The sequence below is a fragment of the Alosa pseudoharengus genome, unplaced genomic scaffold (genome assembly GCF_046254945.1).
Source record: "Alosa pseudoharengus isolate Yale_2024_CS ecotype anadromous, Long Island Sound unplaced genomic scaffold, YU_APseudo_1.1 YU_APseudo_1.1_scf_9, whole genome shotgun sequence".
NCBI lineage: Eukaryota > Metazoa > Chordata > Actinopteri > Clupeiformes > Clupeidae > Alosa > Alosa pseudoharengus.
In genome coordinates, this window is record NW_027468881.1 from 40,606,273 (window position 1) to 40,619,578 (window position 13,306).

The 13,306-nt window shown below is 44.7% G+C and overlaps 1 protein-coding gene across 1 annotated transcript in view; it reads right to left on the bottom strand.

The window, feature by feature from the left end:
- Positions 1 to 13,306, bottom strand: part of rapgef3 (Rap guanine nucleotide exchange factor (GEF) 3) — a 52,423-nt gene that overhangs the window by 5,114 nt on the left and 34,003 nt on the right. Inside the window, exons 7-21 of the mRNA XM_076276920.1 lie at positions 12,172 to 12,232; positions 11,920 to 11,996; positions 11,545 to 11,691; positions 10,861 to 10,973; positions 10,542 to 10,630; positions 8,291 to 8,369; positions 7,925 to 8,075; positions 4,920 to 4,999; positions 4,798 to 4,828; positions 4,438 to 4,516; positions 4,198 to 4,335; positions 3,767 to 3,864; positions 3,081 to 3,206; positions 2,189 to 2,370; positions 588 to 678 (exon numbers count right to left, since the gene is read on the bottom strand). Of these exons, the coding sequence (XP_076133035.1) occupies positions 588 to 678; positions 2,189 to 2,370; positions 3,081 to 3,206; positions 3,767 to 3,864; positions 4,198 to 4,335; positions 4,438 to 4,516; positions 4,798 to 4,828; positions 4,920 to 4,999; positions 7,925 to 8,075; positions 8,291 to 8,369; positions 10,542 to 10,630; positions 10,861 to 10,973; positions 11,545 to 11,691; positions 11,920 to 11,996; positions 12,172 to 12,232 (1,542 nt within the window). The remainder of the gene's footprint in view (positions 1 to 587; positions 679 to 2,188; positions 2,371 to 3,080; positions 3,207 to 3,766; positions 3,865 to 4,197; positions 4,336 to 4,437; positions 4,517 to 4,797; positions 4,829 to 4,919; positions 5,000 to 7,924; positions 8,076 to 8,290; positions 8,370 to 10,541; positions 10,631 to 10,860; positions 10,974 to 11,544; positions 11,692 to 11,919; positions 11,997 to 12,171; positions 12,233 to 13,306) is intronic.

The following is a 13,306-nucleotide window of genomic DNA, read 5'->3' on the forward strand; positions in this document are numbered from 1 at the left end:
CTAACCCTAACCCTCCTCACCTCCCACCTAACCCTCCTCATCTCCCACCTCACCCTCCTCACCTCCCCCCTAACCCTAACCCTCCTCACCTCCCACCTCACCCTCCTCACCTCCCCCCTAACCCTCCTCACCTCCTACCTAACCCTAACCCTCACCCTCCTCACCTCCCACCTCACCCTCCTCACCTCCCACCTCACCCTCCTCACCTCCCACCTAACCCTAACCCTCACCCTCCTCACCTCCCACCTCACCCTCCTCACCTCCCACCTCACCCTCCTCACCTCCTACCTAACCCTAACCCTCACCCTCCTCACCTCCCACCTCACCCTCCTCACCTCCCACCTCACCCTCCTCACCTCCCCCCTAACCCTCCTCACCTCCTACCTAACCCTAACCCTCACCCTCCTCACCTCCCACCTCACCCTCCTCACCTCCCACCTAACCCTCACCCTCCTCACCTCCCATCCAACCCTCCTCACCTCCCACCTAACCCTAACCCTCACCCTCCTCACCTCCCCCCTAACCCTCCTCACCTCCCACCCAACCCTCCTCACCTCCCACCTAACCCTAACCCTCACCCTCCTCACCTCCCAGGTCTTGTAGAGACGGGTGACCGCACTGTTGGTCAGGCCAAACATCACAGCATAAAACGAGTTGAGATTCTTTTGTTCCTTCAGGCTGAAAAACAAACACAAATCCATGTCAAATAGGCAATATAGCCAACGGAAAAGATCTAAAGACCAAAGAGTTAAGAATTCTAATGTATAGACCTTAAAATGCTTCTAATGTATAGACCTTAGAATGTTTCTAATGTATAGACCTTTGTACAACTAGGTCAGACTCTGACCACACTCTTGTTTGGACAAGATCTTACTACCCAGCTGAATATGACCCAGCTGAATATATTGCTGTGTGTGTGGGATCATGGATGTTTGCGATGGGATTTTACAAAAGGCTTGGGAAGTGTGTCAGTGTGCCTACGGCTGAGTCTCTGTGACGCATTCTCTCTCTCTCGCACACACACACACACACACACACACACACAAATCCAAACACACGAGAGCCATCTGAATGAACTTGAGTGATATAGCTTAATTTGCCAACTGTGTGACTATACTGACTGAATCTGATGACGTTCATTCCAGTGTTCCCTAACAGAGCTTTACAAGGCTTCCATTCATGATGTGACAGATTGTGTGATTTATTCTGTTGTCATTGTTCCTTGAGATACCATTAAGTTAACAGAACCTTACAATTCACTTTTAAGTCATTCTGAAGTGTTACACAAACAACATTACAGTTTCCCAGCAGTAGCCTACAGTCATGATGATTTGTTGGTCAGGGGAAAAAAATATGTACTTTGCTATACTCACACAATGTATGTGCTATGCGTATGTATGTGCTATGCTATACTCATACAATGTATGTACGTGCTAATTATATACTCACACAATGTATGTGCTATGCTATACTCACACGATGTATGCATGTGCCATGCTATACTCATACAATGTATGTGCGTGCTAATGATATCCTCACACAATGTATGTATGTGCTAATGCTATCGGCTACTCATATGATGTATGTATGTGCTAATGCTATTGGCTACTCATATGATGTATGTGCTATGCTATCGGCTACTCATATGATGTATGTATGTGCTATGCTATCGGCTACTCATATGATGTATGTGCTAATGCTATCGGCTACTCATATAATGTATGTACTGTATGTGCTATGCTATCGGCTACTCATATGATGTATGTACTGTATGTGCTATGCTATCGGCTACTCATATGATGTATGTACGTGCTAATGCTATACTCACATGATGTACGTGCTAATGCTATACTCATATGACGTATGTGCTAATGCTATCGGCTACTCATATGATGTATGTATGTGCTATCGGCTACTCATATGATGTATGTATGTGCTATGCTATCGGCTACTCATATGATGTATGTATGTGCTATGCTATCGGCTACTCATATGATGTATGTATGTGCTATCGGCTACTCATATGATGTATGTATGTGCTATCGGCTACTCATATGATGTATGTATGTGCTATCGGCTACTCATATGATGTATGTATGTGCTGTGCTATCGGCTACTCATATGATGTATGTATGTGCTGTGCTATCGGCTACTCATATGATGTATGTATGTGCTATGCTATGCTCACACGATGGCAATCTTGATGAACTTCTTGAGCAGAGCGGCCCGCTTGGCCTGGTCCACACACAGGCACAGCTCTGTCACCACCCAGAACTGCACCTCGTTGAAGCGACACATGAAGCGCTCCAAGTTGGCTGTGGTGGTGTTGGGGAATTTCTCCCTCCCGAACACGTAGTAGAGCAGCTCCCTCTGGGAGTAGGAAAAGGAGGAGGAGGAGGAGGAGGAAGAGGAGGAGGAGGAAGAGGAGTAGATAGGAGACAGGACAGGACGGGGGGGGGGGGACATGAAGTTCACACAAGAGGCCATAAGGGATGTTGACACATGTGGTGGTGATAAGCTTTCATAGTCCCCAGATGTTGCTATAAGCTTTCATAGTCTCCAGATGTTGCTATAAGCTTTCATAGTCCCCAGATGTTGCTATAAGCTTTCATAGTCCCCAGATGTTGCTATGAGCTTTCATAGTCCCCAGATGTGGTGGGTGCTATAAGCTTTCATAGTCCCCAGTGAAAACATCAAATAGAACATCCTCTAGTTTATAATACAACGTACTTATGACCATGGCAACCCCTTTGAGTGTTTGAGTGAACTTTTGAGTTATCCAATCAGAGTACAGAAGAACACTGTGGTGTTGCAAAATGTTTGATGTACGTGACAAGCTCTGCAACACATTTTGTGAGTCTCATGGATGTCTCTTATGTCATATGTTGTGGAGCGACACTAGTTATTTGTTTAGACTGGCTAGCCCGGTTCTGTGCTACAAGACGCATCCTTTATCAGATGCTGCATGCCACAAACATAATTAGTCACTGACATTCCACAGTGACATCCACATTCCTCTGGTCCCCTTCATATGCCCCCATGCGTCACGCTCTGGTCCCCTTCATATTAGTAGTCCTCACCTCATGCATGGTGGTGAACAGCTCCCAGTCGTAGCTGTTGAGTTGGATAGCAATGTCCTTAGAGCACATCTGCTCCAACGGCTCCATAGTGTTCACCTCCGGGCCCAGTTGTTCCTTTAGGGGTGTCTGAGAGAAACACACACACACACACACACACACACACACACACATACAGTCAGTTCTCTGACTGAACTCCAGGCTCTTGTGTGAGGAAAGCTTCAGTGCATCATAATAATGATAGAGGGTGGAAATGAATAAGGAGGTTTGGGAACACTCACATTTGCCCTACAGATGGTCTTGTCTAAGTCATTCATAGCTGGTTCTACAGATGCTCTCGTCTAAGTCATTCATAGCTGGTTCTAAAACCTTACAGATGCTCTTGTCTAAGTCATTCATAGCTGGTTCTAAAGCCTTACAGATGGTCATTCATAGCTGGTTCTAACACCTTAGCACATCACGCTCCCAAAGCCAAGATGCCAGTACTGAATCATCACAGTAGGTTTAGGCTTCTGCCACATCTGTGGTTAGTGGCACGGCTGGGACTGTTCCATGCAGTGAAGCACACTGAGATAAACAGACACACACACACACACACACACACACACACACACACACACAGGGCCCTTGTCCTGTGAACACAGACGACGTGCAGACAGGAAAAGTGTTCAGATTGCGAGCGCACTCACCAGCTTGTCCACCTGGTTGGCTGAGCAGAGGAACAGTCTCTCGTTCAGGCCCAGAGAGGTGGACACAGCCCGGGCCTCCAGCTTGAGCTCCTCCCTATCTGAGACAGGACAGAGAGAGGACACACACACACAGGCACTTCAACACCCAGCAGCTCTCTCATTAACACATCAGGCCAGGTGCACTCAACAACACTGACACGATGAGATCATGTCTCCTATGCTGTGAATTTGAGGTGAAAAGCACAATGCATGCATGACTCAAACCCATGACACACGACTGAAACACCTTTAAAGACTTTCCTGTTGAGGCTGAAACACCTTTAAAGACTTTCCTGTTGAGGTTGCTAATTAAACCCATGACACACGACTGAAACACCTTTAAAGACTTTCCTGTTGAGGCTGCTAATCTGACAGTGCGCTCCGTCGGTTACCTCCTGAAGAGTTCATTTTGACAAGTACGTAATCTCCACTTGAACTGGTCATGGCCTCCACGATGTCCAGCACAGACGAGTTCACAGGCAGCATCAGGCACACAAACGTGTGGTCAGGCCGGAAGACTTCATGCAAGACTGTGCAGGAAGACCATGAAACGACAACAGCCTCAATGAATAAGTTACTAATTTTGCAGCTGTGTACATTATGATGATATAATGATGTAATGGAATACTGACCTTTGTCATTGACCTTGATGGGCTGGCATTTCCCCGCTGGGTTGTCGTAGCCAAGGAACCAGTCAAGTTCATTGTGTTGCTAAAAATGGATGTCAAACAAAGAAATGTCAGTTCACATTTAGACAAATTCCAGTAAAAGCAATCAATTATTCTAAAAGTGTACTCAGCTAATTGCACAGACAGACTTGGTTGCAACGGCACCAGGCATTTCCCCCAGACAACTTAGAGAAAGTACTGTACTGTTTACTTTTCCACTCAGCGTGGTGTTTATCAGGCCGGGTCATAAAAGCCTGAGCGGGCCTGTGTGTGTGTTATCACAGCAGCGCTCCCATTACTGACCCCCACCTAGGGCACACTCACCTTAAGCGAAGGCTGATGGCCATTGTCCAGCCTGGGGGGAAAAAGGCAACTAATTAGTTAACTAGTTACTAATTACGATCTCTAGCTGATGTCCAGGTGCACGTGTGTTGCTCCTAACTCACATTTTCTTCCTCCTCTCCTTGAGCTGTTCCCTGAGCAGCGCGTAGAGGCGCGAGTCCCCCAGCACCTCCTTCCGCAGGCTCTGCTTTCACAAGACACAAAAGGATGTGGAGAAGCGCGTAGGCGTAGGCGTAGGCGTAGGCGTGCCCATTAGAATAGAGCATTTTCACACTTCATCAGTGTATCGGATTCTTTGCCTCAGAGGCGGAGCCAGACATTGTAAACATTCGGGGCTTAGCCCATTTTTTTTTTTTTTTAAATAACCCCTTAAATAATGACTTCTAGTGAATTTTGTGTAAACTAATGGACACATTGAGACTTAAAAAATGTGAAACTAACATTCAACAGATTCAAGGTATCTGACTGGCACACTGTGTAAAATTATAGTTTTGGGTCTTTCAAGAGGCAATATCTGTTAATATCTGTTTAGCATGTACTTAGTTAATTAAGCGTTTCTTATGGTTTGTATATTATAGTATTTGTTTATTTTCATTAGGCTATTGTTTGATATGACATTATTGTTTATTATTGCTATTCTCCTTCTTCCACTTCCCTGATCTCATCTGTGTGACAAATATATAGAATATCTTATACTATAATATACATAATATTATGATATAATTACAGTATGGCCAGTCATCATGATACAAGGGTATTTTAGAAGGAAAGCATTATCATCTTGACATAGGCGTTTCTAAATTATATTAATTTTGTAATGTAGCAAGATTATTCATAGGTTTCATCAGGTCCCTTTACACAGGTGCATAAAATCAAGCACCTAGATTATGAATGCAGACTGCATGGTGCTTGATTAACACACTTGTGGAAAGGGCCCTTTCCTCTCAATATATCATTGTAATGTTTTTTTTTTTAGTTAATAATTAGTTAGGCAGCCAAAACAACTTAACATGACTTTTATATTTATGTGGACTCTTGGATTATAAGATCTGTGGTGGTGGATAGGATATCAACAAGGTTTTAAGGTAGGCTAACAGTTAACATTCTTTTGTGCAACATATGACACTGAAAAGTTGACATGGGCAGATAACTGTTAATGGGTTTTTCTGACATTTCAAAACAGTGTAGCCCAGGGTTCCTACACATTTTCCATTTCAAAATTCCATACTTTTTCCATACTCAAATGTTCAAACTTCTCGTTAGATTTTTCTGACCATATTCTAGACATTGTCAATAGAGTGTTCTACTAGCATTGTGAAAAGCTGTATAATAATGTTTATTATGAACTTGTTAGCCCTCAGAAAACACTTGCCCATTGTTGGATACTTTTCGTTGGGGAAGTGCTGTGTTGGAAGGTGCACTCACATTTGATACAGCATAGCCTACATATGTTGGGTGACTAGTGCACTGCTGGCAGAGGCCTCAGAAATCACCGTAAACAGTATTATTAGTTTGCAACTAACAGTTGAACAGATAATGCAGTATCCATGTCTTGGTAACTTTTACAAAATCAAAAAAGTCTACCAGTGTTTTAGCCGAAAATAGCAGAGCTATGCAAACAAACCAGTGCACAATGGCATAAGGCACGTGCAGGGGTTCTCGATTTGGTTTTGGTACCAGGGTCCCCTTGTGGAAGAGATTTTTTTCTGAGGACCCCCATTCAATTGTATCTTGATGATGTGGACTGACAGTTAAGCTACACAACAGTAGGAATGCTTCATTATGACCTGAGTGAAGTGATTGGTACTGTAGATGCAATAGTCTGGAAACACAAATATTTCTCCATACCCTTGTTTCTTTTTTCCATACTTATCCAGACCTGGAAATTACTAAAATCAAATTCCATACTTTTCCAGGTTTTCCATACTGCGTAGGAACCCTGGTAGCCTAATTTATTACAAGACGAGGATCACTTTGTTTTGGGAGCTGGAATTTCTTATTCTGCAGTAGGCTTAGCTAGCCTATGAGAGTACTGAATTTGCCTTTTCCGCCGACGAACGAGGACATTTAACGTTAACGTTAAGCATTTAGCTTCTAGGGAGCTAGCCAAGTAGCCTAACGTTAGCCTGCCTAACTGACTGAAAGCTCTTAACGTGAAATCACCAACCTGAAAAAACACCATCCGTCAGTTCACTGGGCGATGCTGTTGCTTGAACGGAGCTGGGTGGTGTTTTGAAAAACTTTCTAATATCCATAACGTTTCAACAACATGTACACAAAGTGTTTTATCACAGACTGTAAAAGTGACAGACTTCTGACAGAGGCTTTTTGGAACACCGAAGCCATGACGTAGCGTTGTCAAGGCAGCATTTTCACTGGATCTAAACAAATCAATCTAACCATTGAAATCACCATAGCCCAGAGACCTGGCATAGATCGTGTAGCAAGTCAAATTATTTTTCAATATTGGGCTTTGAAAATAAGGGATATATTTCCTCAGTAATAGAGCATTTTGTGACATTTATAGAGAAACCGAGAGGAATTTATATTGGAAATAAGAGTTGTCGGGAATTTAAAACACTAAAAAAAGATTCAGGGCTTTTGAAAAAAGATTCGGGGCTTAAGCACCCTAAGCCACCCCCTAGCTCCGCCACTGCTTTGCCTGCCTCAGAATCTACATATCTTACATACAGAACAGTCACATTTTGCCTTATAAGTTCTGTTGTCCGCGCTCGAAGAGCACCTGATCTTTTCAAATACTTTTTTGACCCAGCGCGGCACTCGGCCTCTCCTCACTTCGGACACGGAGATCTGTGTGAGGCTTTGCAGGCCTCTGAGTGTAACATTAACAAGAGGCCAGGACTCTTTTCCTTAATCGCCTTTGATTAACTTATCTCAGGTGCACGTTGATTACCTTATCTCAGGTGCACGTTGATTACCTTATCTCAGGTGCAGAGGTGTCAAGAGAAGCCCATTATGTGGAGAAATGAAGCCTTTACAATCTTACCCCTTCCTGTCTCAACTGCCATCACAATCGCTAATTTATAATAGTATATATTATAAGAATATTATAATCGCTAATTTAGACGATCAACATGTCAGGAGTTACCTCCAGGAAGTCCACCACTGGAGGGTTGTCCTTCAGCGATAGCCCATATAAGGAGACCCACTGGACGACCAGCTTGACGATCTTCTGCTTGGTGTTCAGGGCATAGGCTGCCTTCTCCAGCTCCGAGCCCTCCGACGGCTCAGCGTGGTAAGTGATGCTGTTGTTAAGAAAACGAGACTTTGGACACAGTCCAGAAACACATCAAACCTTGTAGTCATGAGGGCATATAGAACTGACCAGACCAGACGAACACTGAATGATCGTAATGTTAATAGTAGTGTAGTCTGCTCTCTTAAACATGGTAACCTTAATATTACTGAAAGGAGACATAGTCCCCATGCAGTGCTTATTCTGGCGGAAGGATATTGGTTCAGCAGGGCAGTGCACAGCTGTCCTGAGGGCATGAAGACCTGGTGGGTGAGCAGGAAGTCACTTACAGACGCATCTGTGGGCAAAGCACACACAAGTTCAACAACACACACATGCACACACACACAAGTTCAACAACACACACATGGACACACACAAGTTTAACAGCACACACACATGCACACACACAAGTTCAACAACACACACATGGACACACACAAGTTCAACAACACACACAAGCTTAACAGCACACACATGCACAAACAAACTTAACAACACACACATGGACACACAAGTTTAACAGCACACAGCACACACACATGCACACACAAGTTTAACAGCACACACACATGCACACACAAGTTTAACAGCACACACACATGCACACACAAGTTTAACAGCACACACACATGCACACACACGTTTAACAGCACACACACATGCACACACAAGTTTAACAGCACACACACATGCACACACACGTTTAACAGCACACACACATGCACACACACGTTTAACAGCACACACACATGCACACATGTTTAACAGCACACACAAACGTTTAACAGCACACACACATGCACACACAAGTTTAACAGCACACACACATGCACACACACGTTTAACAGTACACACACATGCACACACAAGTTTAACAGCACACACACATGCACACACACGTTTAACAGCACACACACATGCACACACACGTTTAACAGCACACACACACGTTTAACAGCACACACACATGCACACACACATGCGCACACACGTTTAACAGTACACACACATGCACACACACGTTTAACAGCACACACACATGCACACACACGTTTAACAGCACACACACATGCACACACACGTTTAACAGCACACACACATGCACACACACGTTTAACAGCACACACACATGCACACACACGTTTAACAGCACACACACACGTTTAACAGCACACACACATACACACACACGTTTAACAGCACACACACATGCACACACAAGTTTAACAGCACACACACATGCGCACACACGTTTAACAGCACACACACATGCACACACAAGTTTAACAGCACACACACATGCGCACACACGTTTAACAGCACACACACATGCACACACACGTTTAACAGCACACCCACATGCACACACAAGTTTAACAGCACACACACATGCACACACACGTTTAACAGCACACACACATGCACACACACGTTTAACAGCACACACACACGTTTAACAGCACACACACATGCACACACACGTTTAACAGCACACACACATGCACACACACGTTTAACAGCACACACACACGTTTAACAGCACACACACATGCACACACACGTTTAACAGCACACACACATGCACACACAAGTTTAACAGCACACACACATGCACACACACGTTTAACAGCACACACACACGTTTAACAGCACACACACATGCACACACAAGTTTAACAGCACACACACATGCGCACACACGTTTAACAGCACACACACATGCACACACAAGTTTAACAGCACACACACATGCGCACACACGTTTAACAGTACACACACATGCACACACACGTTTAACAGCACACACACATGCACACACACGTTTAACAGCACACACACATGCACACACACGTTTAACAGCACACACACACGTTTAACAGCACACACACATGCACACACAAGTTTAACAGCACACACACATGCGCACACACGTTTAACAGTACACACACATGCACACACAAGTTTAACAGCACACACACGTTTAACAGCACACACACACACATGCACACACAAGTTTAACAGCACACACACATGCACACACACGTTTAACAGCACACACACATGCACACACAAGTTTAACAGCACACACACATGCACACACAAGTTTAACAGCACACACACATGCACACACACGTTTAACAGCACACCTCCTGCTCCTCCAGGCCACATGTAGGGCATTTGCCCTTTGTAATGAGCAGGCCTGTTCCTCGCTAGGGCATTTGCCCTTTGTAATGAGCAGGCCTGTTCCTCGCTAGGTGTTCTGACCCTCACCAGCGTGCCCACAGTGTGGTTCCCACAGGTGGACAAAAGCAGGACAGATGACCAGCTTAAGTATGAATGAGCCCTTTCTCTCCCTTAAGGGACTATTATCATGCGTCACTGACATCTTGTCACTGAGCCAAGAGCACTACAAAATGGCATTATCGCTATGGCGATGGCTGGAGTTGGGAAAGAACTGCTGCACTACCTATTTGGTCACTCCCGTTTGTGTCTAGCTTAATTGTGTCAAGCAAATGTTCCAGAATCTTCTCTGGAGTTCCTGACATCACCGTGTACCTGAAAGAGAAAGAAAGAGAAAGAGAGACAGAGAGAGAGAGAGAGAGAGAGAGAGAGAGAGAGAGAGAGAGAGAGAGTTGGTTATGATATATTACTGAAGTCTGAACTTTGAAAGTCAAACATGGCAGGTGATTCCCAGAACTCTGTTTGTTTGCTCTCTTCTGTTTGAGCATATTTACAGCTCAGCTTCACAGGGCCAAACTCAGGCCGAGCTCTGATTGGCTGCGTACTTGCTGCTGCTTGCTGCTCCTCCCTGATTGGCCGACTCCTGTTCAGAGCTTTTTTCAAGCACCAGGACGGCTTTCCCATGTTCTTCCAGACGCACAGTGTTGGCCTCCACATCCTACAACACATCAATCAACATGAACACCTCCACATCCTACAACACTTCAATCAACATGTGCACAGTGTTGACCTACACATCCTACAAAACATCAATCAACATGTGCAGACAACACATCAGTCAACAGGACATTTACACAGTGTTGACCTCCACATCCTACAAAACATCAATCAACATGTGCAGAGTGTTGGCCTCCACATCCTACAACACATCAGTCATCAGGACATGCACATGGCTAAATACACATAAACGCACATAAAGTGTCTAGAGCAGACTGCTCATCTACCTAATACCTACATGCTTGTTTATCTGTATAAGCACACAAATAAATAATATAATAATAATTAATAACTAATAAATAATATATAACTAAATATAAATAATTAATGTAACATACATTAGGGCAGCAGAATTATTTCTTAAGCAGTCAAACAGATTGACAGGGATTATACTCCAATAATATTGGGCCTGAAGGCGTATATATTCATATATATAGTCCTGGCCCGTAAAATAAAGCCCATCTTTGTCTGCTCTGACCGGTCTTCTGTAGCCTGTCACTGTCACTGCTTACTTTGACGATGCGTATGAAGTCTTGCTTGTCCACTCTGAGAAAGTGGCAGTTGTCTTCACGCATAATGATTGTGGCAGCTCGGGGTGCATCATTGAGTAGGGCCAACTGCCCAAAGTCCTCTCCCTCATGCAGTGTGGTCACCAGACCCTACAGAAATAAACACACACACACACACACACACAGAGAGACACACACACACACACACACACACACAGACACATATACATATACACACACACACACACACACACACACAGACACACACACAGACACACGCTGGAATGTTGTTAAATGACCTATTTGTTGTCCTTTTTTGCAGGGCTATTTAAAACGCCTGGCCTGGGAGGTCATCCTGTGAGTGGGAAATGGATTTACCTTGCCGTGCGTGATGACATTAACAGAGCCCTTCCAGATGATGTACCAGGAAGTCCCTTTGTCACCCTGGCTGAACACTGGAAGACAAAGATCCCCCTGCCCCTTTACATTCCACTAACATTTACGTATGTTTTTAACAACTATGTATAAAAGTGTGTGTGTGTACAGTGTGTGTGTGTGTGTGTGTGTGTGTGTGTGTGTGTATTACGCTGACTACAGAGGCTAAAATGTCAGTGCGGTGTTCACACTTACAGACTGTGCCCGCTTTGGTGTGAGATTCGAATGCCAACACAGCTGCCATCTCCTTCCGCACCTATGACAACAGACAGGACAGAACACACACTATGACAACAGACAGGACAGAACACACACTATGACAACAGACAGGACAGAACACACACTATGACAACAGACAGGACAGAACACACACTATGACAACAGACAGGACAGAACACACACTATGACAACAGACAGTACAGAACACACACTATGACAACAGACAGTACAGAACACACATGATGATGACAGACAGGACAGATTTGGCAGCGCTAAAATTACCTGTGCTATTTCTTCACACCATTGTTCCCCCTGGACACCATTGTTCCCCCTGGATACCACAGTTCCCCCCTGGATACCACAGTTCCCCCTGGACAACACTGTTCCCCCTGGACACCATTGTTCCCCCTGGGCCTGGCCTCTCCCCAGATAGCAAAGGGGTGTTGAGGGGCGTTGAATCCACGTTTGTTTGAAGCGGCGGAGGTTGATTCAACGTGGATTCAACGCCCCTTTGCTATCTGGGTCTGCTTCAGCTTCAGCTGGGCATCAGCTCCATTCTGTCCCTCTTACCTCCTCCTCTTTATAAAATCTTCATCTGGTTGTGAAGCGCTCTCCACCAGTAGACCTTGCTGAACAATCTTTAACTTGTTCTTGTCATTGCTTGTGGCTGCTGGGTCCCCTTGTGCTCTCTAACTGTCCACTCAGCTATCTAGCATTGCTAACTATATACTCCGCTAGCATTGCTAACTAACTGTCCACTCCGATAGCGTTGCTAACTATCTACTCCGCTAGCATTGCTAACTATCCCCTCGCTAACATTGCTAACTATCTACTCCACTAGCATTGCTAACTATCCCCTCGCTAGCATTGCTAACTATCCCCTCGCTAACATTGCTAACTATCTACTCCACTAGCATTGCTAACTATCCCCTCGCTAGCATTGCTAACTATCCCCTCGCTAACATTGTTAACTATCCCCTCGCTAAAATTGCTAACTATCTACTCCACTAGCATTGCTAACTATCCCCTCGCTAGCATTGCTAACTATCCCCTCGCTAACATTGCTAACTATATACTCCACTAGCATTGCTAACTATCCCCTCGCTAGCAT